Below are 27273 nucleotides of genomic sequence, written 5' to 3'. Positions count from 1 at the left end.
CCCATGGTGCCTTTCGTAGCTCAACTATTGCCAGATGATGAAGTCATGATAGAGTGTGTTTGTTGCTGTGTTTGTTGAATGTTTGTTTTTCTTTGTTACGTTCACATCATTTTAAGTTGCATTCAGTTTAAAAATGCTGCTAGTTGCCATATTGCAGTCAGCTATGTACATTGAAGTACAGTGGTACCTCGCTAGAAGACGACCTCACAAAACTACGAATCCGCTATAGCGATTCGCAAAACAGTGATTCCAATGGGCGATTTTTGTTGGACAGTGTTTGGGTCCCTGCTTCACAAACCGATTTTTGCAAGACGATGATTTTGCCACTGATCGGCACTTCGCAATCGAGTGTTTTCGGGACCAATGCTTTGCAAGGCAGCCATTTTAACAGCTGATTGGCGCTTCACAAAATGGCTTCCCTATGGGCGATCTTCACAGTATGACGAGGATTTTTCCCCATTGGAACGCATTAAACAGGTTTCAATGCATTCCAATGGGGAAACAGTTTTCGCTAGACGATCGTTTCACTAAACAGCAATTTCAATGGGACAGATTATCGTCGTCATGCGGGGCACCACTGTACAGTCTTATTAATAGAGAGCTAGTAATGCATGAATGTAACAGTATAAATTCACTCTGAGAGAACACTGTTGCAAGATGGGAAAATCATAGGAGTCTGGCATTAATAAGTGTCAGGTTCCTAAAACATTAAATGGCCTTTTGTCTAGATCCCTCTTGTGTCAATTAATATTTTTTATACAAAATTATTTCTGGACACTGATGCTCACATAAAGAGTGTCTTCACAGTTTACCAGTTAGCCACTGAGACTTTCAAATGGCATTATTGTTGGAACAATACTGAGATATGGCTTCAATTATGTTGTTTCAAAACTCGAAAGTTGGGGGTGTGGGTGAACAGGATTGTAAATGTTTGTACTGAAGAGAAAGGAACAGTCATCTGTATCTTTCGTGTATCTTTCCCATGCCTTCCAGCAGAGGAAAGAGCAGGTTGATGTAGAAAAGGATGTATACTCACCTGCACAAGTACTCAGTCAAATTGGTATCATCTTTCCTCCTGCATAAAGATCTTCAGAGGAGCCTCTTCTCCAGGTACCATCAGTAGGAGAAGTATTCATATTTACAGATAACAGAGCTTTTTCTGTGGTAGCACCCCAAATCTGGAATGTCATTCTGTGAGAGCAACTAGGAGCAAAAATTGTGTGCATTGGGTAAAACCTTCCACTTAGCGTCTGTATTCTTGACATTTTCTTCAGAAGCACAAATATCTTTGACTATGTTTACATCGATGCTTTTGGAAAGGGAAAACAGCTCACAGTGAAAGAGTGTGAGTACTTGATTGGACATCATGTGACTGAAGAGTTTTATGGCGTAGCAACTGCAAAGGAAGTCCTTCAGCGGATGGTGGGCAACTTGTTAAACATTGGGAAACGGTAAGAGTCATAGAATAATGAAGCAGTGTGTCAAAATCATGTTTTGAGGGAGATGCAGTCTTGGAAAATTACCATCAGACTAGGAGTGAACTGGGAAGGAAGCATTAGGGAGGTCATCCTCATTTATCCTTAACTATAGCACAACGTACAACAGTAGTGATTTACTTTACAAATTGTTGTAAATATTACACCATTGTAACTAGAGATGGACACAAATTAGAAAAATTGTGATTCATCGTGATCCATAATTTAAGGTCAAAGAACCATGAATTTTCTCTGACAAATCAATGAATTGATTCCTCTTGCCTTTAAAGCACTTTAAAATCCCCCCACGCACCTAGACACACCAAAAGAGCAGAGAAGCTTCCTATGACACTTCTCTAAAAGCCTTGCAAGCTTGGGTTTCAGATATCCCACTTACACACCCACAATGAGGGGCCACCTAGGAAAGTGCTCCCCAGGTATCTAAAGACACCATAGGAGCAGAGAAAGTTTCCCTGGCTCACCTGTACAAACCCTCCAAGTTTGGTGACATTCGGGGCTTGGATGTCTGAGTTATACACCCACAAAGTGTAGATGGGTTGTGTTTAGACAGGATTCTTTCTTCCCCTGGGTTAGAGGAATGACTGGTGGGGAAACTGAGGCAGTGGGCATGAGTGACAGGTACCTATGGTGACCTCTGCTCAACAGATTGGCCATAAAGTCTACCTTATGGCTGGCTGTGTGCCCATCCCAGCTAGTTACGGACCACCTCCTGTATGGAGTCATAGAGGGAGGGCAGGACTCTCCAGCTGATGGCTCACAAATAAAAGTAAAAATTAACTGGGCTGGTCTCATAAAATAATATTTTAAAAAGAAGGTTAGATCTTCAGAGGAGAGAAACAGGATGGTGTGGGGAGAGTTGAATAAACATCTCAAGGCGCCCACCGTAACCCAGAACCTGGAGCCAACAAAATGGGTGAGTTTGAGGTAGGAAGAAAATTATTTTTTTTAAAGAAGAAAAACTGAGGGGGGGATATCCAAGAAAACTACCCAGTCCCCCCACCCCCACCCCACAAACACAGGGATTCAAGGGGATAAGGATAAAATACACAGAAATTGAGATCACCCACCCTACCCAAAGCGTAACCTCAACAAATTAAAAGGAAACAAAGTCCCCAAAGTCCCACAGTTTCAAAGAATGAAATAAAGGTGTTGTGCTTTGCTCACTATAACTGTGTGAATGAGTAACTACTGCCTTGCTAAAGAGCACACAGGCAGCAACTCAACCACCCAGAGCAAAAACTTGGAGCAGAAATGGGAAATGGTTGCAGTGAAAGTGTTTAGAAAGCATCTTCTTAACAAGCAACTCCCCCACAGCCCTTTGAAAAGCAATCAAGGGATCACTAGGTCCCTCCCAGGAGCAGGCTGCAGATGGCCTGGGGGGGCAGAAATGGTGCAAAAATGGATTGAAAGTGAATAAAGACACTTAAAATCGCCAAAAAATCATATATTCATAGTCATACTCCGACGAAGATGAATTGACAAATTGCAATGGTGCCTCGCTTAACGATGTTAATTGGTTCCAAAAAAACATCGCTATGGGAAAACATCGCTAAGCGAAACACGTTTTCCCATAGAGATGCATTGAAAACTGGTTAATCTGTTCCAATGGGAACGGATTACCGTCCTTAAGCGAAAATGGCCATAGGAAACATCGCTAAGCGATACAATGTTTCCCCCATTGGAATGCATTGAAGCCTATTCAATGCATTCCAATGGTTTTGCGATGTCCATTTTTGCAATTTTAAGTGTGTCTTAAAAGATTCAAAACGGTTTTAAATGCTTGGGATTGTTAGTGCACCGTCTAAAACGTGTGCAAACTTAATTTGGCTTTGTTCTGACTCTTCATTAATTTTTGGTGAATTTTTTCTCCCCCATTGGAAAGCAATGAACCCGATTTTGACTTACTCTTTCCCCTTTGGTCCTTGGCTATTTTCACTGCCCTCTGCCATTTAAATTTGCTGCCACTGGCCTGCTGGACCTGCTGGTTTTCTAGGAGGCAGATACTAGAAAGCCAGCAGTGCAGATGGCAGAGTGGTGGGGTCCACTGTGGCTGCCACAGCAAGCAGCCTCTGGTGCCAATTCAGAGGCCTCCCAGCATTGCAGTGGGAGGCTTCTGGGTGGTGGTGGCGGAACCCTTTTTTTACTGTATTCGCTCCATAAGACGCATGTACTTCCCCCCCCCTCTATTTGGGGGAAAAGTGCATCTTATGGAGCAAAAATATGGTAGCAATTTTTGAACAAATGTGTCAATTCATGTTTTAATTTGTGCCCTTCTCTAATTGTAACATATGTAAAGTACCTTGAGGGTACACAAAATATTTCTGTTAGCAATAGTCACTGTTTCCACCAGCAAGAAAAGAAAGATAAAAACCCCTTCTCCACTGGTTCCAAAACTTGTAAATAGTGGTAGGTGAAGCCTGGAAGACTGATTTGGAATTGCATTCAAATTAGCCATTTCTCTGAGATGCTTTCCTTTTTCTCCTGTTGCAATAGCAGCATTGTTGGTATTGGAGGATCTGGGGAAATATAAATTCCCTAATGCAGGACATTAGGAAATATTTGAGTTATGCATAATGCCCAGCATATCTCAAGATAGTTTCCAGGTTGTGTGATACTCAGCTTAAAGGCTTTGGCAATTTCGAATGATTTTTTATGTGAGGGAAGAAGGAGCACTATATCTTTTTACACTACTAGGGCTTTGGGGAGAATATAAGCTTTTGTCCTTGTTGTCACGTGAGCTTTGTGAACTAGACAAATTTGTATTCCAAACTAGGTAATTGCAAATGTTGACAATGTCACTCCATCTTTATTCTGGAAGAGAGTTTGTAAAACACAGGAGAAGCAAAGGTCTGGAAGCTCTCAGGAGCAAAGGATGTTTTTGGTGAGGGAACATCAGAATATGGAAAGAGTGGTATGCTTTGCAAATCTGTTCGTATTCCGTTCTACACTACTGGAGTGATGTTTCAATATCTAAGTGTTCCAGAACATTTTAGAATAACATTTGCAAATAGGAGCATACCAGGATGATGATGAGTGTGGAAACCATATCCCATGAGGAAAGGTTAAAAGAGCTGGGTATGTTTAACCTAGAAAAGAGAAGATTAAGGGGGTGTATTTGCTGAAATAGAGCAGTCTTGTTATCTGTTATTCTGTCCACAGATTGGATGTTTAAAATGTCTATCTAAACAAAGCTAAAGATTCTTCTACGTGGCCTCTGTGAATCCACACAATTGGGTTTAAACTGCACTTGCGCTGGATCCTTGGAATATTCTAGAGCTTAAAATAAGAAAGATTAGTAGCATGTTGTCTCCTACCACGCATGCTCCACCCGCCCGTGCACCTTAGTTCCATTTTACCACCACTGCGATTGGAACTTCTTTGCTAGAGCTTTGAAATTTTTTGTTACGACTGATCTGGATATCGATTCTTTTGTTTTATTCTCTCCATGATTTTGATTATGGACTACCTTTTACTACGATTTTTGCCTTTCGGGTTTTATTGCACATTGTTTCCCGGCTTGATCACAGACTGTTTACCATTTCCCACCTTGTCTTCACGGACAAATTGCTTCATTCATAGAATTTACATGGCTTGACTTCGGATTGTCCTGGTTTCACCTTTTGATTAGAGATCTCTGGACTTGCTTACTCTATTCAATCGGCATTCCCGCTCTGTTATTGTTTTCGAGCTTCACATCGATCCATGAGTTTATTTCTTCTCAATCGTTTCTCTCTGGAGTTTGACTAGTTTATGGCCTCCTCAGGCCCATTCAATCGCTGTATCTCCTGTGCCACCAAGATACCATTTACTGACAGCCATGAGTGCTGTCTTTACTGTTTAGGGGACAGACATCAACCCCAGGCTTGCCCTCAGTGCAGGAAGTTCTCCAAGCCTGCCCTAAAGTTGTGTGAGCATAGGCTTTGGGGTAAGTCCCTTTCCCCCTCTACACTATCCATGGAGTCTATTCCAGCCCAAGCGTCTACTCCTCGTCCCGAACCTCCGGCGTCATCCTTACCAGCTGCTCCATCTCCGAGGTCTCTGACGAAGTCATTTAAAAGAACGTCAGGGTCAGTGTTGAAGAAATCTTCGACCTCTACTTCGGTGTCGACTCGAAGCATGCACCTGTTGGGACAATAAAGAAAAATAAGTCTTCAGTTAAGCACAAGAAAGATAAGCAAGACAAGCCTTCCTCGAAGGATCGGCCCCGTTGCCCCCAGTCTCGGCGTTACTGCTGTCACCGATATTGGAAGAGTCCTCTAGAGACCAGCCTGACACCAAATCTATCTCAGACAGTGACTTCCATTCGTCATCATATGACTCAGGCTTTGGTGGCAGTACCTAGCCATTTGCTGAGTCCGAGCTGTATTCAGGCTGAGATTGCCTCCAGCCAGGCTTCTACCCATTCTAGCCCTGTATCTACCGGGCAGGTGACAGTTGTAAGGCTGTCAAACTTGAAGGAGTCCTCATGCCAGGATATAAAAGAACAGATAAAAGAAAGCACATCTCTCCGCCTCGACATCATTCATCACGTCGAGAAGTGGTCGTGCTTTCTTGAGCCTCACGACACCAAGCTTGATCTGATTATGATGATCCCATTTATGTAGACGTTGGACGCAGAAATGGTCGTCGCCTGTACTGTAACTATGACTTTGATGTTGACTTCTACTATGAGGTCGAAAGTTATGACAAATGCAGAAGAGTCGGGTACATCTGTGCCTCCTCTTCTTCCCCGTCTCCCTCACCACCTCGACGTCGACGTTGATCGAGTTAAAAGGTTGAGATTCCAGTGACAAAATCCATGAAACACCGGGATTCACATTGGGACTCCGCCAAACAGGTGGCACCAACTTCAAAGAAGGTCCATACTGCTTCTAATGTTTCGGTACCTGTCACCAAGAAGCCGTCAACTATGAGTCAAGCTAGGCAAGTTCCTAAGGTCTCTAACTCTACTTAGGCATCAAAGAGGCATTGTGTGTCACCTTCGCCTTCTTTTCAGGAAGATTTTTCTGCCTCATGTGCCTCAGACCAAGATGAAGAAGTTCTTTCAGAAACATCGGAGGACACTCCTCCAAATAGAAACACCCTGGATTCGGATGTGGGGGATTTACTTACCCCCTCTCCTCTCAAGACTTTACTTCTTACTCCCAGATGATATTTCGGATGGCCGGGTCCCTTCAGCTTGATGTCGAACAGCCACCGCCTTCAAAGCAGGATCTGGTGTTCAGTGACATCAGTCAAGGAAGGACTGTCCTTTATTCCAGTTATGTCCTTTATTCCAGTTATGATGGATATCATTAAGGAACCTTGGAGTTTACCATCATCATCAATGCACATTTCTCAAAGGATGGAGGGCCATTATTGGATGCATGGAGATAACACCATGTTCCTCTTTAAACACCCGGCTCCTAACTCTATCAATATTGTTCAGTCCAACCTATCCAGGACAGGAGGCAAAGCCAAGGTTACCCCTACCAACCGTGAGGGAAGGAAGCTGGATGTCCTTGGGTGCAAAATGTATTCCTTTGCTTCCTTTTTGCTCATAGTGTCAAATTATCAAGTGGCACGAGGAGTGTACCAGAGACAACTCTGGGCTAAAGTTTTGCCTACCCTTCAGGCAGCCCCTGAAGAATCTAGAACAGCACTCCTCAATGCCCATGCTGAAGCAACAACTGTTGCCAAACATCAAAGAGTGGCATCTCACTACACAGCTGAGGTTGCCTCCAAATCCTTGGCATCTGCGTCATGCGTGGCTGAGATCATCAGGAATCACGGAAGATACTAAAGGACACATAGAGGAGTTAGCCTTTGATGGAGCTGGCTTGTTCAATGAAAAAATGGATGAGATCATGGTAAATTTTCACAAAATTAAGAAAACAGCTAGGTCATCCAACAAAAGCCAAAGTTCCAAAGGTTTCAATGACGCAGACAGTATGGTCATCAATAATACCAACAGACCCGCCAAACTTACCGCTCCTATAGGCCATCAGCGCAAGGAAGATCAGCTCAGTCTTCTTCGGCCAATGTTTCCTTCAGGCCTCAAACATCCTCTCAATGCCACCAGGCTTACCGTCAACCTTCCAAGACGGAAAAACAGTACATTTGACTCTCCCATGACCAACATCGCCATCACAGTCCCTTCTCTACCCAGATGATCCGTGACCTCTCAAACCGGATTAGCCCCATTCCTAAAAAACTGAACTTTTATCACCAAAGACACTTGGGTTTTATCCATCATTCAGTTTGGCTACCTTTTAGAATTTAAAGAACTTCCTCCTATTGGCCACATCAAAATCACATCTTACGTTTCGGCTCTAGAGGGAGAAATATCATATCTATTACAGAAGCAGGCCATTCAACGTGTGTCTCTCCAAGACATTCCAAACTGCTTCTACTCCCACTACTTCACAGTCCCCAAAAAGAATGGGGGCACCAGACCTACTCAGACGACTAAATACCTACCTTCATCCAAGGCGTTTCTGAATGTTCACTCTAGACTCCATCATTCACCTCCTGTGAAGAGACTGGTTTGTGGTTATAGACCTAAAGGGCGCTTACTTTCATATATCCATTCATCCATGTCATAAAAAATACCCTCATTTTTTCTTCATAGATACTGCCTATTAATTCTGCACCCTGCTGTTCGGCTTGTCCACCGTGCCAAGAATGTTCTCAGAGTGCATGGCACTGGTAGCAGCTTACCTTCATTTATGCAACATCACGGTTTTCCCGTATATAGATGATTGGTTGGTCGTAGCTGCTTCCCATTGAAAGGCCATCCAAGACACCAAGTTGTTCTGCAAACCCTTACAAACCTGGGCTTAAAAGTCAACAAGAAGAAATCACCTTCAACCAACTCAGGTCAGTAGACTACATCGGTGCGCGTCTAGACTCTATCCCTCTATCCGTGTAAGGGTGTTTCTTCCACCCGAACAACTCCACAAGTTAAAATGTGCAATCCGACCATTTCAACCTCACACCACAGTATCTGCCCATCACCTGCAACATCTCCTAGGTCTGATGACATCAACTACATCTACCCTACCTCACGCGAGATTGAAGATGCATTCCCTGCAGGCTTGTTACCTGTTCCAATTCGATCCCCTGACAGACAGTCCGTCCAAGCGTCTCTACGTAACCAAAGAGCTGACAAAGCAGCTAAAGTGGTGGACATTCATACCAAATCTTCTAATGGGGCACCCATTCCGCCCTTTACAGCTCACAATTCAAGTAACAACGGATGCAAGTCCCACAGGGTGGGGAGCACACTGCGGCCCCCACAAGATTCATGCTTTTTGGTCCAAGAAGGAGAAGCTGTTGCACATAAACCACCTGGAAATGTGGGCTGTCATCAAAGCTTTTCGTGCCTTCTGTCCATTGATAGCAGGTCAGGGTGTCCAAGTGGTCACAGACAACACCACGACCATGTATTATATCAGCAAGCAAGGGGGGGCATGCATTCAATGTCACTTCTATATCTGGCAGTTCATCTATGGAAGTGGTGTTGTCACATTTTTCCTGTGGCCATTCACATATCGACGGAAGACAACAAGGTGGCAGACACGCTCAGTTGTATGAATATCCAGACGCACGAATGGCAACTCAACGAGGTTGTCTTTGCGATGATTTGCGACTGGTGGGGGTCCCCAGAGATAGACATGTTCGCAACTCACCTCAACACCAAGTGTGACATGTTACAACCTTTGGCAGTATCCCTTGATACTCTCTTCACTTACGTCACCTATTTGATCAAGGCTTGGCTTTTTCTACCCTTAAGGTCTATATATCTGCCATTGTTTTCTACCAACCTCTGGGATCGGAGTCCTCCCAACTGTTTTCACACCCTACTCTGAAACTGTTCTTAAAAGGTATACAAAATATCTGCCCACCCACCCATCAGCCTGTACCTCAATGGTCCTTGCGGGTTGTGTTGCAAGCTTTTACATGTCCGCCATTTGAACCCATGGCTTCGTCTGATTTCCAGCTCTTATCATTTAAAACTTTATTTCTAGTTGCAATAACATCAGCAAGAAGAGCAAGTGAACTGGCCACCCTTCAGGCTGATGCACTTTACCTACAATTTTTTCAAGATAAAGTGATTCTGTACCCTGACGTCTCCTTTCTTCCTAAAGTTATTTCAAGTTTTCATGTTAATCAACAATTAACTTTACCTACGTTTCCTAATCCTTCTTCAGATGTTGAGCGCATGCTCTACTCATTAGATGTTTGCTGTGCTTTAGCATTTTATCCGTCCAGAACTAAAGACTTTTGCACCTCTCCCCGGTTATTTGTTTGCTTTCATGGTCCTCATAAAGGCTCTCCTGCAACTTCACAGACGATTTCACGGTGGATTATGTCCACAATTACTTTAGCCTATGAACTGTCGGGTAAAACCCAACCAGAGGCACTAAAGGCACAATCTGTGGCAACTTCAACGGCCCTGCTGTGTGGTATTGACATCTCGGACATTTGCTGAGCGGCCACGTGGTCCACTCCGTCCACCTTTATGACTCACTATTGTTTGGACTTCAGGGCTAAGAAGGAAGCAAGATTTGGGAGAGCTGTGCTAACTTCGTTGCTGGAGTGACGGCCCACCTTCCGGTAAGTGAGCTTGCTAGTCACCCAGTTGTGTAGATTCACAGAGACCACGTAGAAGAAGGAAAGGTTACCTGCTTGTAACAATGGTTCTTCTAGTGGTCCTCTGTGAATCCACACATCTCGCCTGGCCTCCCCACTGTCCATCACTCACAGTCTTAGCTTACAGGGCTTTGACAGTGGCAGACATTTGGAACTGAGGTGCACGGGCGGGCAGAGCATGCATGGTAAGAGACAACGTGCTACTAATCTTTCTTATTTTAAGCTCTAGAATATTCTGAGGATCCAGGACAAGCGCAGTTTAAACCCAGATGTGTAGATTCACAGAGGACCGCTAGAAGAACCATGGTTACAGGTAGGTAACCTTTCTTTTTAGATTATTAGATTCATTGTTTGTTTGTTTCAAGGGTACAAGGGTATCTAAACATGTCTTGGCAAGATGCATTATGATCTTGCTGTGAGACTTCTGGCAACACACTCTGCCAGAAACAGAACCATTTTCCCTCCCAATTAATGCTGCCATAAAGTTGTCTGTGCTACTGGGTAATATCTTATTTTTCTAAATCTACAGTGGTCTGAGCTGCCCACAACGCTGTCTGATTACTGTTCCATATAGTAATGTTATCTAATTCCTGTCGTTCATTAATGTTAGAGAAAATGTTTCTTTAGTGTACCTTTGCAGCTTGGAGATGAGACTGGAGCTTTGGGTTGTTCCTCTCCACTAGGGGGCAACCAGAGTCCAGAATATTAGTTTAAATTGGCCTTCTATCTGTGTGTGTGAGGGGGACATACACTTGTGAGTGAAAGGAACATCTTAAATAAGTTCCAGTTACTTTATGGAAATATATGGCAAAAGGAGGATCTCAATAAAAATAATAACTCTAACAAAAGGGATCTTGTCTCTGGGTGTCATCTGTGTACATAAAAGCAAAAATGTAATTTGCATCTTTCTGTTTACTAGGGAAGGTACTGATCAGTCCTATCAGCTCCTAAGAGACTCTTTGGATTTGTACCTGGCGATGTATCCAGACAATGTGCAACATCTGATGCTCCAGGCTAGACTGTACTTCCACCTGGGAATCTGGCCAGAGAAGGTACTTGGGTTTGTATACCTCAATTTTATACTGATTCATTCATATAGAGTAAGCTTCCTAAAAGAAATGCTAGTGAGATTGTTTCTTCTCTCTAAGCACTTGCCGTCTCTCCTACTAACCTTTTATGTCCCATTTAAACTTATTTCTTCCACAATTTATCAACCATGCTGCCAGCTTAGCATTCTGTTTTGCAAACAGTTCACTTATGTGTCACTGAAGTGGGTAGTCTTCCTAAGCTTTAAGATCAGCATTTGAGATTTTGTTCTCTGGACCTTCAGCAAGATTGGTGAGTTCAAGGGATAGAATCTTTGTGGTGGTGGCTCTGTGTTTGTAGCATACACTTCCCAGAGAAATCCACTTAAGGTATTTTATCTGATGCCAGTGAGGAGGGTGCCTTTAAGAGGGAAAAGGCAATGTCCTATGTCTCCCGTATTTTTGCTTCCTTGTCCAATGAGTCCAAAACCATTTCTTCCTTTCCTTCATTCCTCTGAATTTATTTTTGCTAATAATAATGACAAGTATTAAAAAATATAAGAATATATGCACATATATTTGTGTCAACTTAGACAAAAAGTAAAAAAGAGAAAAGCACTGTAGTTATCTGTATCTCAGAATGGCAAAAACCACAAACTCATGAGTTGTCTGAAAATAATCCAGTTATTGTTTCTTATTAAATATAATGTAAACACTATTCATAACATGGAAACAGAGGGCCCCGAGTTTCCACTTGTTAAGAAGCAAATATTATTTCTTCACATTTTTCTCTGATTCTTGTATAATATGTGAATTTGTTTGATAGCATAGTCTCACATTTTAATAAATGAATCAATTTAATGTTATTCTTTTTGTTGTTGTTGTTGTTGTTTCCTGTATTTGACATATAATAGCAGATGTAATAATCCACCTTGCTAGTTCTGCATGTTCTTTATATAGGATGTAATTAATATTAATAACAAAAAGTGAGTCTAAGCCTTAGAATTATAAAGTGGTTTTAACCTTTTCAGCATCTTATCTTCTTTTGAAAGTGTTGGAGTTTTGCAAGTCATAATAGTGACTTTGTTCCCATTTTTTTCCTCCAAGGCTAACATGTGCCATATATGATAAAAATCATGCGCTTCTTGGCTTACAGAATATTGTAACATTTGGTAACTCGTGCTCCACAAAAAAGAACAAGAGTTGCTTCCCTCGGCATAGGTGGAAACAGACCTGCTGCTAGTTTTTTTTAAAAAATGCTATTCAGTAGATTTCCAAACTGCCTTTGACGATTGTACTAAGGTGCTTTATAATTGTTATCAACAAATCCAAATGCTTAAAATATTTTTTTAAATATTTATATGTTTGTAAAATAATACCACAGAGAAACAAAATAGTGTGAAATAGTAGATCAGATAAAATCGCTTTGAGAGGAAAGTTGCTTACCTGTGGTTCTTCTGCACATTCCTGCACAATGGAATTGTTGGACTATTCTAGTGATAAAGAGCTGCTTGAAGAGAACCTGGCCCCACGCTACCCGAGATTAGGTATGCCCTAATGGCTCCTGTGGCGATCTCCTCTGAAGCCCCTATTCCCCCAGGCCTTCACGAGGTTCTCGCTCTTCTTTCTTCACTGCCACCAGGTATTACTGCCTTTAATCATTTAATCATGGAGACATGTGTGCTTTTAAAACTTAAGTTATTTATTAGATCAGGTAAGCTAACATCTGATTAATATTCAAGAGGTAAAATACAGGTTGCTAATCACTTGTATTTGAATCAAATCTGTTTTACTTTAAAATTCTTTTAGTGACTTTAAAATTCTGTTAGCACTCTGTTCCATTCAGCATTCGTACAGATCTCTAACCCACTTTTAAGTTTCACACTGTCTCTCACTACCAGAATCTCCCCTCAGACTCCAGCCACCAGCCTTTATATCCAGCCCCCTCTCCCCTTGGCTCCACCTTCCATCCACTCATTGGCTCCTCCTCCCCTGTTCAGCTGTGATGGACAGGTGAGGGCGGGGCTGTTCACTACAGCTCCTCATCAGTTTCCATCCACCAAGGCCATGCATTCCAAGGGAGAAAAATGTTATGGGTTGAAGAGAGGTGAATGGGTTGTGTAACTTCACAGATGACCACTCAAACAATTACAGTTACAAGCAGCAATATGATCTCCTTATTCATGGTCTCTGTCGCTCATATAAATTGATGATTTGTTTGCTCACTTACCAGTGCCTGAACATCATGATAAAACTGAAGATAATATGGCTTCACCGAACATAAAATCTTGGTGTGGTCAAACATTGAGTCTGTAGTGTTTCATAAATGTGTGACCAAGTTGAAGCTCTGCAGATGTCCTGTATTTGAGCTCCTCTCAAGAAAGTTGTGGAAGAAGAAACAGATCTAGTAGAATAAATATCCATTTGGGTTCCTAGCTAAAGCATATGCTAAGGAATAAATAGTAGTAGGTACTTTGCAAAATGTTGTGCAGACAAAGGTTGACCTTTACATTATCCTTAGTAGCACATGAAGAGTTGCTCATTTCATTGAAACTCCTTAGTTCTGCCCACATTAAAAAAAAGCTAGTGTTGGACATGCTTGGCAAATCACCGAGCAAAGCTTTAACTGCTTCTGTACCATAGAGCTCATACATGAAAGGACATGGTCCCTGGCTTTCCTTGGCTTGTCATATAATGAAAGCCAGGCTGTTTTCTTTTGTGTGTTTCTTAGAGAATGAGGAAACCCATTTCTCAAAAACCTGTGATATAGATTCAGCAGAATAGTTACTTAAAAGTGTCTTGACTGCAAATCCTTAGGGGCTCACAGTTAGCCTTTGCGATGAATACGGATACAATATAAACAGAGAATTCAAAGCACATTCTCCCTTATAAAATGTCTCTATTTTAAAATGGCACAACTCCCTTTTATAATGTATGGTTCTCTGTACCATCAGGCCCAAGGCCTGGCTGAAATGGTAGCCATTGCAATGGCACATTGTCTTTGCTTTCAAAGGTTCTGGACATCTTGCAGCACATTCAAGCATTGGACCCCTCCCAGCATGGAGCAGTGGGCTATTTAGTTCAACATACACTGGAACATATCGAGCGTAGGAAAGAGGAAGCAGGGCCTGAGGTGAAGCTCCACTCCGATGAGAAACATAAAGGTGTCTGCTATTCAGTCGGCCTGATTATGAAACACAAGAGGTGAATCCATTCTGTCTTTTTCTAATTTTTTGCCTGGGATTTTGTGCTGCTAGATGACAGCATCCTCCGGTGGCTACCTCTGTGTGTTAAATGGACTATCACAGACCTAGCTACTGCAAGTGGACCTTCCATGTTAACTGCCATTACTCAAAGCCCAAGGCCGTATTTCATACATCACTGTAAAAAGTACTAAGCTTGATGCATCTGCCGAAATAGGCTCAAAATTAGCTTTATGAGAACCACATTTCCAATTATATTTTGTCGTTAATCCTTTGTTTCAATTTCTTAGTACATGATGTCTTGATCCCTTGCCTGCATGATTATTTCTGACTCAACATTTGATGGAGTTATGTGACCCCTTTTTCTGTGTTTGATTTAGATATGGTTATAACTGTGTGATCTATGGTTGGGATCCATCATGTATGATGGGTCACGAATGGATCCGAAACATGAATGTCCATAGCTTACCACATGGTCCCAACCAGCCATTCTACAATGTATTAGTAGAGGATGGATCGTGCCGATATGCTGCCCAAGGTAAGCAGGCAGGCATATTTTGACATCCATATTAATGGAAGCGCATTGTTTTATACACGTACAGCGATCTTCTCCATAATGGTGATTGCCAAAGCATTGGGCTACCTCCCTCCAGTCCTAGGCAACGATAGAAGGGGTCAGTGGTTAAACTATGTACCTATTTGCACTAAGCTGTTGTTGGGACTGCTGGGACTTTACAACCACCTACCTAGATCAGTACTCACTGAGAATGACCCCCACCAAAAATGGTCCTCTTGGACAGGAGAGGCTAAAATATGCTATTTATTGGGGCTGGGGCTACATTTCTTGCTCTGCACTTGCTGGATCTGCTGTAGTTCTTCACACATGCACCATCAGTAGTACCTAGTTTGCCTGTTAGTTCCAACCCTTGCTTCATCTCAGGCTTTTTTTGGCTAGTTTCTCAACTACAGCTACTTGACTCCTAACTCATCAAATTAAATCTCATAGATTCTGTTGATTCATTAGGTCTACTCTTCTTCGTACCTGCAATTGGATTTAGATCATCAGGCAGGATTATTGCATTAGTCATCCTTTTTCTTGTTGAGTGCTGACTTTGGCCATCTCAGTGCTTTTTGAATGTTTTCAGGAGCAGTCCCAAAGTTGTATAAGTGTGCAAAGTGATCTCTCTGTTCTATGTGAGCCTTTAAGATCCACATAGAACAATATTTTAATATTCATATTTCTGAGGCTAAGCACAACAGGGATATGTCCACCCAGTTCTTTTTCTGGGCTCAGAAGAAAGAAGGAGGAGAGGGTCCCCCACCAAACTGCTGCATTTCATGGTTAGTATTGTCAGTATTTGAAATGATGTGTTTTGTAAGAATGTAAAATGTTCATGGGGGCCCAGAAAAAAAGCCTTAAAAGTAAAGTGCTGTTTTAAACTACACCTCGGAACGGTTACTATGAGTCAATTCATGACACTTTAAATGCACCCAAAACAATTGACCGCAGATCAAGATTATAGAATATGTAAACAATTTTATGACAGCTGAATGGTTGAATATCTTTCACTGAAATAGTGCCATCTTTGCGGGGGGGGGGAATAAATATTTGAATTCTGCAAAATTAGACTTAAATATCAAAAACAAAGGTACCATTTTCCTAAAGTTGTAAGATAGTCAACATCTCAAATGTTATATAAACAATTTTGTCAGCCTTAGGAAACAGAACAGGATCAGAGTCAATGGAAATTTGTACTAGAAATTCCTGCAAGTTGAAAATCCTAAGTTAGCAATGCAAGATAAGGGGAAATGAAAACAATCTGTAAGAGTTATAAATATGGTGATTGGGCACATACAGTCATGAAGGAACAACTCGACACCAGACATCAAAGAAGATGTAGCAGCGCAGCAGCAGATGCTGGTAACAACAATCAAATGCATTTTAGGCTGGGTTTCTTAATACACGTGGATGGTGTTATTGGTGAACTTGAAGAGACAGGTTTCCAAGAGGAGCTGGTGCGATTCCTTATTCAGCATTCTCTATTCTGAATTGACAGCAGATCCAAGCCATGATTTCTTGAGAGATTACAGATACAATAACTCCTCTTTCTTCTTGCAGAGAATTTGGAATATAACATGGAACCTCATGAAATTCCTCACCCAGACATAGGCCGCTATTTTATGGAGTTTGCTGGTATTCACTACATAGCAAACAAGGAGTTACAGATCCGATACCCTGAAGACATGGAACTTACGCATGCAGCTGTCCAAAAGACATATGAGAAAAGTGAATGAGCTTTCCATCTCTGTAGAAGAGCAGAAGACAACTTCTCACACTAGCTGTGAGAATTATGTTGTGGGTTCCCTGACTTAACTAGGAGTCATATTTTGCTCAGTAACTAGCAGTAAAGTATTTTCTTTTGTAAGTTATGGTGTCCCAAAAGTAATGAAATAATGTGGACACATGGATTGTTGAGACAAGATGTTACATGTCTAAAAGGACCACACCATAAGAAGCACCTACTCTCATTTACTTCTTCTGGACTCTAAAGTTCTTGTTCTTGATTTAGAGGTGTTTTCAACAGCCTGTGGGCTGAACCTGTTGACATTATATAGATTGGGCTTGACATATCTCTAGTATTTTGAATGTTTGAGATTTGTACATTATCATTGTGCCCTTTTCAACTCTGTCAGCCCCGCCCCCCCTCCCCTGTTCTCTGATCTTTTCAGTAGCCAGCAATCCAATCCTAGACTCTTAGGAAGGATATTTACACTTCCTTGTTCAAAGATCATGAGAATATGCGGAGTGGTTCTCTTCCCACTGCCTGAGAGGAACAGCTTAAGCTTCACATAAAAGATGAAGATTGCATAAATCTTTCTCTTTTTTGCAGACGGAGTCCCTTTCACTACAAACACCTGTGCACTGGGAGTCCCAAGAGTGAATTATTGATGGGCCACATTTATGATCTAGTTGGATATGTATAGTATAGTCCTCTTGTTATGCACTTGTGTCTGTCTTGAAGAGATTGTTCAGGTAGCTGTGAGCTTTCCCTATCAGTGCATCCATACTTCAGGGCATCTGAGCTGTGAAATTCATAGCTTTTCGAAAAACTATTTTTCCTAGCCTAAAAACTAGGAATGAAAACAAATAGTGTGGCTTCTGAAGTTCGCAATCGTTGGGGGTGGTGTCTCAAATGTGGGTAAGATAATTTTCAGACTTGACTATCAGAACAATCTGGGTTTGCAAAAAAAAATTCACACATCATGCATCTCTCTACGTTTTATTACACATCATAAACAGTTAACTGTGAGGACATAGATTCTGTGATTTTAAAGTTGATGCCTAAGCAGAGTGAAGTCAGTATGTAATAGATTATACACTTCGTGGCACTACAAGTAAGTTTTAATTATTATGCTGCAAATGATAATGTTTGCACTGTAATGATTTAAACTTAGAATGCCACTTTTTATAGCAGTGAAATCATTATTTTCAGGATAGTGGTTGATGTGCATGTTGCATTTTACAATAGTTAGTCAGCATATTTCTTTGTGAAGGTCCACATATGTTCCCGGGTGGCTTAACACAGTTTGAGGTTTAGTTCAGGCATGTCTGGATCTGAACAATCATGGGTGAAGACCTGAATCAATTGTGATAACTTAATCTGAACCCTTCAGATCCAACAAATAACCACAGTCATCCACACTTGTGTGGATGTTTTCGCATGTACTAGGAGACGGTGGCTCATATGAACCAGCAGTGTTAATAATCACCTTGGGAGAATGAACCAAGAGGAAAGCTAAAGATTCAAATAACAAATTAATGTAGAGTAGGAAAGAAAGTATTTGCAATAAATGTAATTTAAATTGAAGAGGCCTTGGTTGGAAGCTAAAATCCTGCATACTTCACACATCATAAATCCCAGGCTCTCATTGAGAGACAAAAATGTCAGTAACATGAAGCCTGGGAAACTCTTTCTGTGAAGTGTTAATGCTTCTATATTATGCAACAATGCATCTGCCTCAAACTTTGTATTTTTTAGCCTGCAGATGGTTCTCTAATGCAGCCATTCTCAATCTTTTTTTGTCCATGGCCCTTTTAGGAGTTCTTCTCAGGTTCCAGGGTTGTCTTTCAAACAAGGATACAACACAAACAGGTGAACAGGAAAACAGAATAGAACATTTTGAGTCTGTGGCTCCTTTCCAATGTGCCAGGGCTCATGCGAAGCATGGCAGAACTCCTGTGACGGAGTCCTGCGTTAATGCTAGCTGTATAACTTTGATCTGTAGCACAGGTACGATCCCTACTTCTCTGTGCTCTTGGTAATCGGATGTTTGTCTGTGGTATCTCTCTGCATTTTTGTTTATAGAACTTGTACTTCAAATGAAAGGTGCTATAGATATATATATATATATATGAAGAATAATATATAAAGAACAATATAAAGATTATGAATTTTAAAAAACAATACACTTTGTACAGTTAAAATTCAGTGTGCAGTTTTGGTCACTAAACAAGCTGTATTTATGACTATTTTAGTGTTATCGATTCTTTCCTTATCCTCCCAGCACCTTTGACACATGATAGAATAAAATGCTAATCATGTCAGATTCAGACTGTATACATGTATCTTTTAGATTATTTGGAAATATATACTGTTCATTCACCTAGTCTGACAAGTTGGCAAAACAGAGTCCTGCAGCCTAATATAAATGTGAATTTTTCTGTGGGGTTTTTGTATATTTACAACTAAACTTCTGGATTTGTTGAATAAATCAGCATGTTGTATTTTGAGTGGCTAATGGATAGATCCATTAAATAGAACAGACTCTGTGGCATCATAATGGATGCTTTCTAGGTGTAAAAGTATATAATTTGGGGGTGATCCACAGCTGTTTTTTGTAGTCCATAGCTTCATTTCCATATTCTTATGGTGAAGCTTCTCATGAATTCCACCACTGGTATTGAGAGACCTCCAAGAAATTCAGCTGCCCTATTCCATATCAAACCTGTCATTTTTGGTATCAGGCTTGCTCAGCATCTTACAGTTTGGAAGAACATGGATGGTCAAAATCATGATCTCATAGACTGTTATCCACCATTAAATATTTTCTGTTTGATTCCACTATCAGCAATACTAGTCCAGGAAATACAGAAACTTGGACAAGGATGTTACAGTACTAACATCAAGATATGCTAGTCCAATCTGGTCTCTGTATTTCATTGTACCAAACAGGCTAATTTTGTGAAAAGAATGACTATACAATTCTACCCCCCTCCCCCGATAATGCACATAGCTGCCACAGGTTGGACTAGGGTGGGGTTGTTGTAAGCAAACTTGGGACCACAGCACAACAATCTTAACACTTTTTCCTTCCCTCAAGTTGCTGTTAAGCCCTGCTAGGCGAGGCAGGGGTAGAAATCAAAACTGAGTGCTCATTGGAAGGACAGATCCTGAAGCTGAATCTCCAATACTTTGGCCATCTCATGAGAAGAGAATTCCCTGGAAAAGCCCCTGATATTGGGAAAGTGTGAAGGCAAGAGAAGAAGGGGACGACAGAGGATGAGATGGTTGGACAGCATCATTGAAGCGACCAACATGAATTTGACCAAACTCCGGGAGGCAGTGGAAGACAGGAGGGCCTGGCGTGCTCTGGTCCATGGGGTCTCGAAGAGTCGGACACAACAATTAAATAACAACAAAATGGGAGGTAGTCTTAATGGTTTTTGCAACTGAGTTCATTATAGAGCTAACAAGAAATGTTGATCTAAGCAATAATTTGTGATTGATTTTAAAATGTTTAGTGTGCTGTGTGTAGCTTAACTGATTCATCACCATGTTTACATGGAATTAGTTTCTCCTGATTAGATGTGCAAGACTGCAACATAAACCTCTAATTACTTCCTTCTATTTCCTTCCTTTTAATTCTTGGGCTTTCCTTTCAAGTAAAGGATTTTTGGGAGATTTTCAAGGTGCTGTTTGTTTTGATAACTGGGGAATGAATGAAAATAATTTAACATTGAGAGGAAAGAGCTCAAGCCTTGACATTAAAATGTGGGGTTTTTTTTAACAGCACTTTACAAGCATTCGTTTGCAGTTTAAGAAGGTATTTAAATAGGAATGTTTCTCTGGCCTGGACTGTCGGATGCAGATGTCTTTGCTCAAAAAATAATTGGTTTGTTAAAATGCTAGCTAGGTATGAGCACAATCTGCAAACCTTGTCCTGATTGGAAAACTATTTCAGTGTAGCTTATGAAAAGTTTGTGCCTCATGAAATACAGTACAGTGGTGCCTCGCAAGACGAATTTAATTTGTTCCGGAGTTAGTGTCTTGTGAAAAATTCATCTTGTGAAATGCATTTTCCCATAGGAATGCATTGAAATCTAATGAATGTGTTCCTATGGGCAAAAAAGTCAGAACAAAGTCAAATTTGCTTTACAAAGGGTTTATTAAGTGCTCTTTAAAGCCATACGTATTGTGCAGATGATTTAAAAATTTTCAATCAAAAACTTTTAACTTTTTAAACATCATAGAAAAACATTTAAAAATCAGCAAACATAAGGCAGGAACAAAAAATGGAAAACATTCATCTTGCGAAGCACAGCCATAGGAACATTCGTCTTGCAAGTCATCAATCCCATCACAAAAACCATTCGTCTTGTGAGTTTTTCATCCCACGAGGCATCTGTCTTGCAAGGCACCACTGTATAGTGAAAGAAGATTGTGGCTTGATAGAGGTTTGCCATTTGTCATTTTCACATGGTGTGAAGAAGAATGGAGCCACGTTTCCACTTCTCCATTAGAAACACAGCTTTTAAAGCCTTATTTGAGGCCAGTAATCTTTCACTGTGCACTAAACAATACCCATGGGTGGATGAATGGATTTTCCACACCAGTGCACCAGTTCAACTTATGAAGACAGTAGTAACTAGAGGAATCTGTGGCCTGTATGATGTGGTGCTGAACTGGGTATTTCTCTCTTGAGGGTTAGCTAGACCTTTGCTTTCATAAGCTGCGTTGGAATGTCCTTTGAGTTTTACCCACATGCAGGATAAAAGAAAGGTTCAACAGTTTGCCGGGTTTCAGATCTAAGTTCAGGACCATCATCTCATGGTTACGGTTGGCCCAGAATTCTCAGTCCTGACTATACTCCTTTTATCTTTCCACATATTTTGTGGCATTTACACTCAGCAATGTCTGAGTGATAAGCAGCAGCTAAAATCTAACATTGCACTAGTTAAGCTGTATGTGGAGTCAAGTTCTTAATACAGGCAAACAGAATTGTGGAGGACAGCAGCCAGGAAAATAAGCAGTTTAGAAACCAAGTCCTTGTAAGAAATGGTTGAAAAAGCTAGGATGTATTTAGCCTGCAGAAGAGAAGAGTAAGGGGAGATGTTATAATTGTCCTTAAACATCTGAAGCGCTTATCACATAGAAGACAGAGCAAGCTTGTCCTTCGCTGCCTCAGAAACCAGGACTAGGACTGAGAAGTAGAAAAGCCAGAGCACCAGCTTTCAACAAAATCTTAAGAGCAATATGGAAGACAGTGCCAGCTGTTCTGAAGAACAGAATGCCCCACGATGTGGTGAATTCTCCATTCTGGAGATGTTTATCCAGAGGATAGATGGTAACTCATCATAGAGTCACAGAGTCAGAAGAGGCCATCCAGTCCAAACCCTCACCATGTGGGAAGATCCATCAAAGTTCTCCCAACAGATGGCCATCCAGCATCTGCTTAAAAACCTCCAAAGAAGGAGACTCCACCACCCTTTGAGGCAGCCTATTCCACTGCCAGACAACTCTGACCGCCAGGAAGTTCTTCCTAATGTTCAGATGGAATCTCTTTTCCTATAGTTTGAAACCATTGCTCTGTGTCCTAGTCTCTGGAGCCCTGGAAAACAAACCTGTCCCCTCTTCAACATTACATCCTTTCAGATATTTAAACATGCCTATCATGTCCTCTTCTCAACCTTCTTTTTGTAAGGTTAAATATCCCCAACTCTCTAAACTGCTTCTCATAGGACATTGCTTCCAGACCTTTAACCATTTGGTCGCCCTCCTCTGGACGCTTTCCAGGTTGCCAACATCCTTTTTTAATTGAGGTGCCCAGAACTGGACACAATACTCCATGTGAGGTCTGACCAAAGCAGAATAGAGTGGTACTATCACTTCCCTTGATCTAGACACTATACAACCAAGAATCACTTTGGCTTTCTTGGCAACCGCAACACACTGCTGGCTCATGTTCAGCTTGTGGTCTACCAAGACTCCTAAATCCCTTTCACAGGTACTGCTGTCTAGCCAGGTGTCTTCCATCCTATATCTGTGCAGTTCATTTTTTTCTACCTAGCTGTAGGACCTTAAATTTCTCCTCATTGAAATTCATTTTGTTAGTTTTGGCCCAGGACTCTAATCTGTCAAGGTCATTTTGAATTTTAATCCTGTCCTCTGGGGAATTAGCAACCCCTGCCAATTTGGCATCTTCTGCAAATTTAATCAACATATTCTATTCCTTCATCCAAGTCTTTGATAAATATGTTGAATAACATGGAACCCAGAACAGAATCTTGGGGCACCCCACTAGTCACCTCTTTCCGGGACAAAGGAGCCATTTGTGATCACCCTTTGGGTTTGGTCAGTCAACCAATTACAAATCCACCGAACAGTAGCACTATCTATCCCACATTCTACTAGCTTCTTTGCAAGAATATTGTGAGAAACCTTGTCGAAGGCCTTACTGAAATCAGGATATGCTACATCCACAGTGTTCCCTTCATCCACCAAACCTGTAACTCTATCAATAAAAGAGATGAAATTAGTCTGGCGTGACTTTTTTTTTTTGAGAAACCTGTGTTGATTTCTAGTAATGACAGCATTACTTTCTAAGTAATTACAAACTGTCTGCTTAATGATCTTCTCTAGAATCTTTCCAGGAATTGATGTCAGACTGATGGGGTGATAATTATTTGGGTCTTCTTTTTTCCCCTTGTTGAAGATAGGGACATTTGCCCTCCTCCAATCTGTGGGGGCTTCCCCTGTTCTCCAAGAATTATAAAAGATTATTGCCAATGGTTCTGATACTACTTCTGCCAGTTCTTTTAATATCTTCAGATGTAATTCATCTGGCTCAGGAGACTTAAATTCATCCAATGTAGCCAGGTAATCCTGTAGTACTTCTCTACCTATTTTGCGCTGCATTTCCCACACTACTTCATCTCTCAGGTTGAGCACTATTTTCCCTTTTGGAAAAAACTGAGGCAAAGAAGGTGTTGAGTAGTTCTGCCTTTTCCCTGTTCTCTGTTAGTAATTGGCCATCATCTCCATGCAAAGACCCTATTGTTTCCTTCTTTTTCCTTTTACTGCTGACATAACTAAAAATCCCTTTTAATTATCTTTAATCTCTCTAGCAAGCCTAAATTTGTGCTGTGCTGTAGCTTTTCTTACCATCCCCCTACATGTACTTGCTATTTGCTTGTATTCGTCTTTGGTACTTTCCCCATTTTTCCATTTCTTGTACATTTTTTTACACTTAGTTGAGTTGAAAGTTCTTTTGTCAACCATTCTGGTTTCTTTAGACATCTCCCATTTTTCCTTCTTGGAACAGTCTTAGATTATGCCTTTAGTATCTCAGTTCTAAAAAAATCCCATCCATCTTGAACTCCCCTCTCCTTTAGTGCCTCTGTCCATGGAATTTCAACCAATAATTCCCTAAATTTACAAAAATTGGCTTTCTTGAAGTCTAGAATGTGTGTGTGATTACACATGGCTTCCCCTTCCCACTGTATAACAATTTCCAAGAGAGCATAGTCACTCCCACCTAAGGCTCCCACCACTCATTAACAAGGTCCTCCCTGTTGGTTAAGATTAGATCTAAAATAGCTGTTCCCCTTGTTGCCTCTTCCAACTTATGGACCATGAAATTGTCTGCAAGACCAGTAAGGAATTTGTTGGACCTTGTGTTTGTAAGCTGCCCCTTATCTCCAAAGAGATTTATGGGGGTGCCGGAAACTGGGATGAGTACGAAATCCAGACAAACCTCTAACTGCTGAGACGAGCCAATTAGTTCCCAGCCAGGTCTTGTCTAAATTTCTTCCTCAAAAGCCAATCCCCTTTTTTTAGAAAGCAACACACACAGACACATCCTTGAGTTATACTCAGAATGATTTGGCTCTGAAAGTTTGGTAGCAAACCCACGTGGCCAATTAGACATTCAGCTAGTCTGTTCAAGAACTAATACATGCAGATTTAGACATTACTGCTTTATTGAAAAGAATTGCTTAGAAAAGAATTCAGTTGATAGTAATATAGTTTAGTAGGTACATTTTCATTCAAGACCAACAGAACACTCCACTCCCCCCACTCCAGCTGGAAAAATAAAGAAATGAAACTATGCTAACTAATATAAAGGGTAACATAGTCCATCTCACGTGTCTTGAGTCTTCACAGGCGGATGCTAGATGAAAACCTGTTGACTTCCATCAGTCCAAGGTAGGAAAAATAGTCCATTATGGGAAAAACACGTGTCTGCCCTTTCTCAGACCATCTCCATCTTTTTCCAACTCCTCACTAACTTCCTTCTTCTTCCCAGAATTCTTCATAAGGAACACCCCCTCCTGGGTCTTGTTGTTCCGCCTAACTTTCTCATGAAGCTTCAGTTGTTATCATACTTTGTGGCAGAATTATTTTGACTACGAAAGTCTCTGCTCTCTACTCACCCTAGCAACGAGATAACCAGAGAGCGAAGCTTCTCTGAAACAGCATGTAAAACTTTCCTACTACAGAGCAGACTTTAAATCAAAATGGATGCTATTGGGACAATCTTAGGACTACATATCCCATTCTAATACACATAAAAACACAAATCATCACATGCCCCCCCTGATTATCGTTAAAATTCAGAGCAGTTAATCTGATCTAATTTTAAGAAATCAAGCAAAAGTAATTCAAAGTAATTAACTGGTTATATCTCAAAATTCAACTACAGATTAACTATTACAATACTGAAACATAGCACACTGTTGAATACATCGTTTCAACGTTCAGGTTCATAAGAATCTTCACAGTACATTCTAGAAAGACCATCTGCCACTACATTCAGGGGATTTCAGTATAGGCGCATCCATAATCTTAGCTTTTAAAGCATCAAAGGCACCTTGACACTCTGGTGTCCACTTTACCTTGACAGGCTGTCTCTTCCTAGTGAGCTCTCTCAGCGGTGAAGCCAAATGACTGAAATCAGGAATAAATTTTCTGTAGTAGCCAACTAGGCCCAAAAACGAGCGTACCTGTTTCTTAGTTTTTGGAATAGGCCAATCATTAATAGATTGTACTTTAGCTTGCAAAGTCTGAATTTCTCCTTGCCCAATCAAATGACCTAAGTACATGACTTTTCCTTGCATCCATTGACATTTGCTGGCTTTGACTGTCAGTCCTGCTTGCTGAAGTCTGGACAAAACAGTTTCAATGTGAGACATGTGAGAATTAAAATCAGAACTGAAAATGGCAACATCATCAAGATAAGCACTTGCAAAAGGTAACCCTTGTAAAAGTTTGTCTATCATCCTTTGAAATGACGCACCGGCGTTCTTCAAACCAAATGGCAATCTGCGGAAACGGAAAGTTCCCACGTGCGTGATGAAAGCGGTCTTATCTCATGAATCTTCAGCTAAATGGAGCTGCCAATAAGCATTCTTTAGATCGAGAATGCTAATAAACTTAGCCTTTGAAAGATGTTCAATTAAATCATCCATTCTAGGCAATGGGTATGGATCTGGAACAGTAACACTGTTTAACTTTCTGTAATCAACACAAAATCTTACTTCCTCGAGAATTTCACCCAAAGCGTTACGTTTTGGCACCAGAACCACCGGAGAAGCCCAAGGGGAGAATGACGGTTCAATCACCCCCAAAGATAACATCTTTTGTATCTCTTGTTCAATTTGGATAGCATGATTACCAATTGCTCTATATGGGCTAGACCGTATGGGCTGGGCATTGTTCTCAGTAGTTATCACATGACTGATCAATTTGGTGTAACCTGGTTTATCTGAAAACACATCTTGGTATTGTTCTAAAATTTGAAACAACCTTTCTTTCTGATCAACGGTACCTGTTAAAACAAGATTATCAGACCATGTACCTGCATCTTGCAATTCAGATAACATATCAATAGGTTCATTTGCAGCATGAAAATATTCAGCATGACATTGAAAAACCATTGCAGATCTATCTTTGTACAGTTTCAAACTATTGACATGGTAAAGAACAGGTTTCTTATTAGAATCCAACATTTTGACAAGATAATTGACATTTCCCAATTTTTGAACAATTTCACCTGGACCTTCCCAGACAACTTCTAACTTAGAAGGTCTGAGTGGATTCAGAACAAGTACCAAATCACCCACAGAAAATTCTCTGTGTCTGGATCTCTTGTCGTGGAAGAACTTCTGACTTGCTTGAGCGTCCAACAAATTGTCTCTGGCCAACTCCTGGACAGCCAAGAATTTCTCTTGAAGTTTTCTAACAAAATCAGCAACTGGCACAGTACTACTTTTAACCACACCTTCCCAATCGGATTTCAGGAAGTCCAATGGTCCTTGTAGATTTCTTCCAAACACCACCTCACTTGGAGAAAAGCCACCTAGTGAAGAATGAGCTGAGCTACGGTAAGCAAACAAAGCAAAAGGCAAAAGATCATCCCAAATGTTTCCATATTCTTGGGTCAAAGTTTTAATCATCCTAAGCAAAGTTTGTTGCCCTCTTTCCACCATACCATGAGATTGAGGATGATGGGCCGTGCTAAAACTGATGGTTATCCCACTTATCTCGCAGATCTTACGCATAAGTTCACTTGTAAAGGCTCCTGCTTGATCACAAATTATTTTGGATGGTACTCCAATACGCGAGCACAAGTCCA

The 27273-nt window shown here is 41.1% G+C and overlaps 1 protein-coding gene across 2 annotated transcripts in view; it reads left to right on the top strand.

Annotated features, from left to right (window-relative positions):
- The window catches only part of FBXO21 (F-box protein 21), a 39177-nt gene extending 20027 nt beyond the window's left edge, over positions 1-19150 (top strand). For both annotated transcript variants that reach the window (XM_020813600.3, XM_020813601.3), the window contains exons 8-12: positions 1275-1451; positions 11050-11182; positions 14169-14359; positions 14739-14896; positions 16478-19150. In XM_020813600.3, the coding sequence (XP_020669259.3) occupies positions 1275-1451; positions 11050-11182; positions 14169-14359; positions 14739-14896; positions 16478-16653 (835 nt within the window). In that variant the 3' untranslated portion in view covers positions 16654-19150. The remainder of the gene's footprint in view (positions 1-1274; positions 1452-11049; positions 11183-14168; positions 14360-14738; positions 14897-16477) is intronic.
- Positions 19151-27273: the final 8123 nt, after the last annotated feature.

This window comes from Pogona vitticeps, chromosome 14 (genome assembly GCF_051106095.1).
Source record: "Pogona vitticeps strain Pit_001003342236 chromosome 14, PviZW2.1, whole genome shotgun sequence".
NCBI lineage: Eukaryota > Metazoa > Chordata > Lepidosauria > Squamata > Agamidae > Pogona > Pogona vitticeps.
This window is presented reverse-complemented; position numbering and strand designations above follow the sequence as displayed.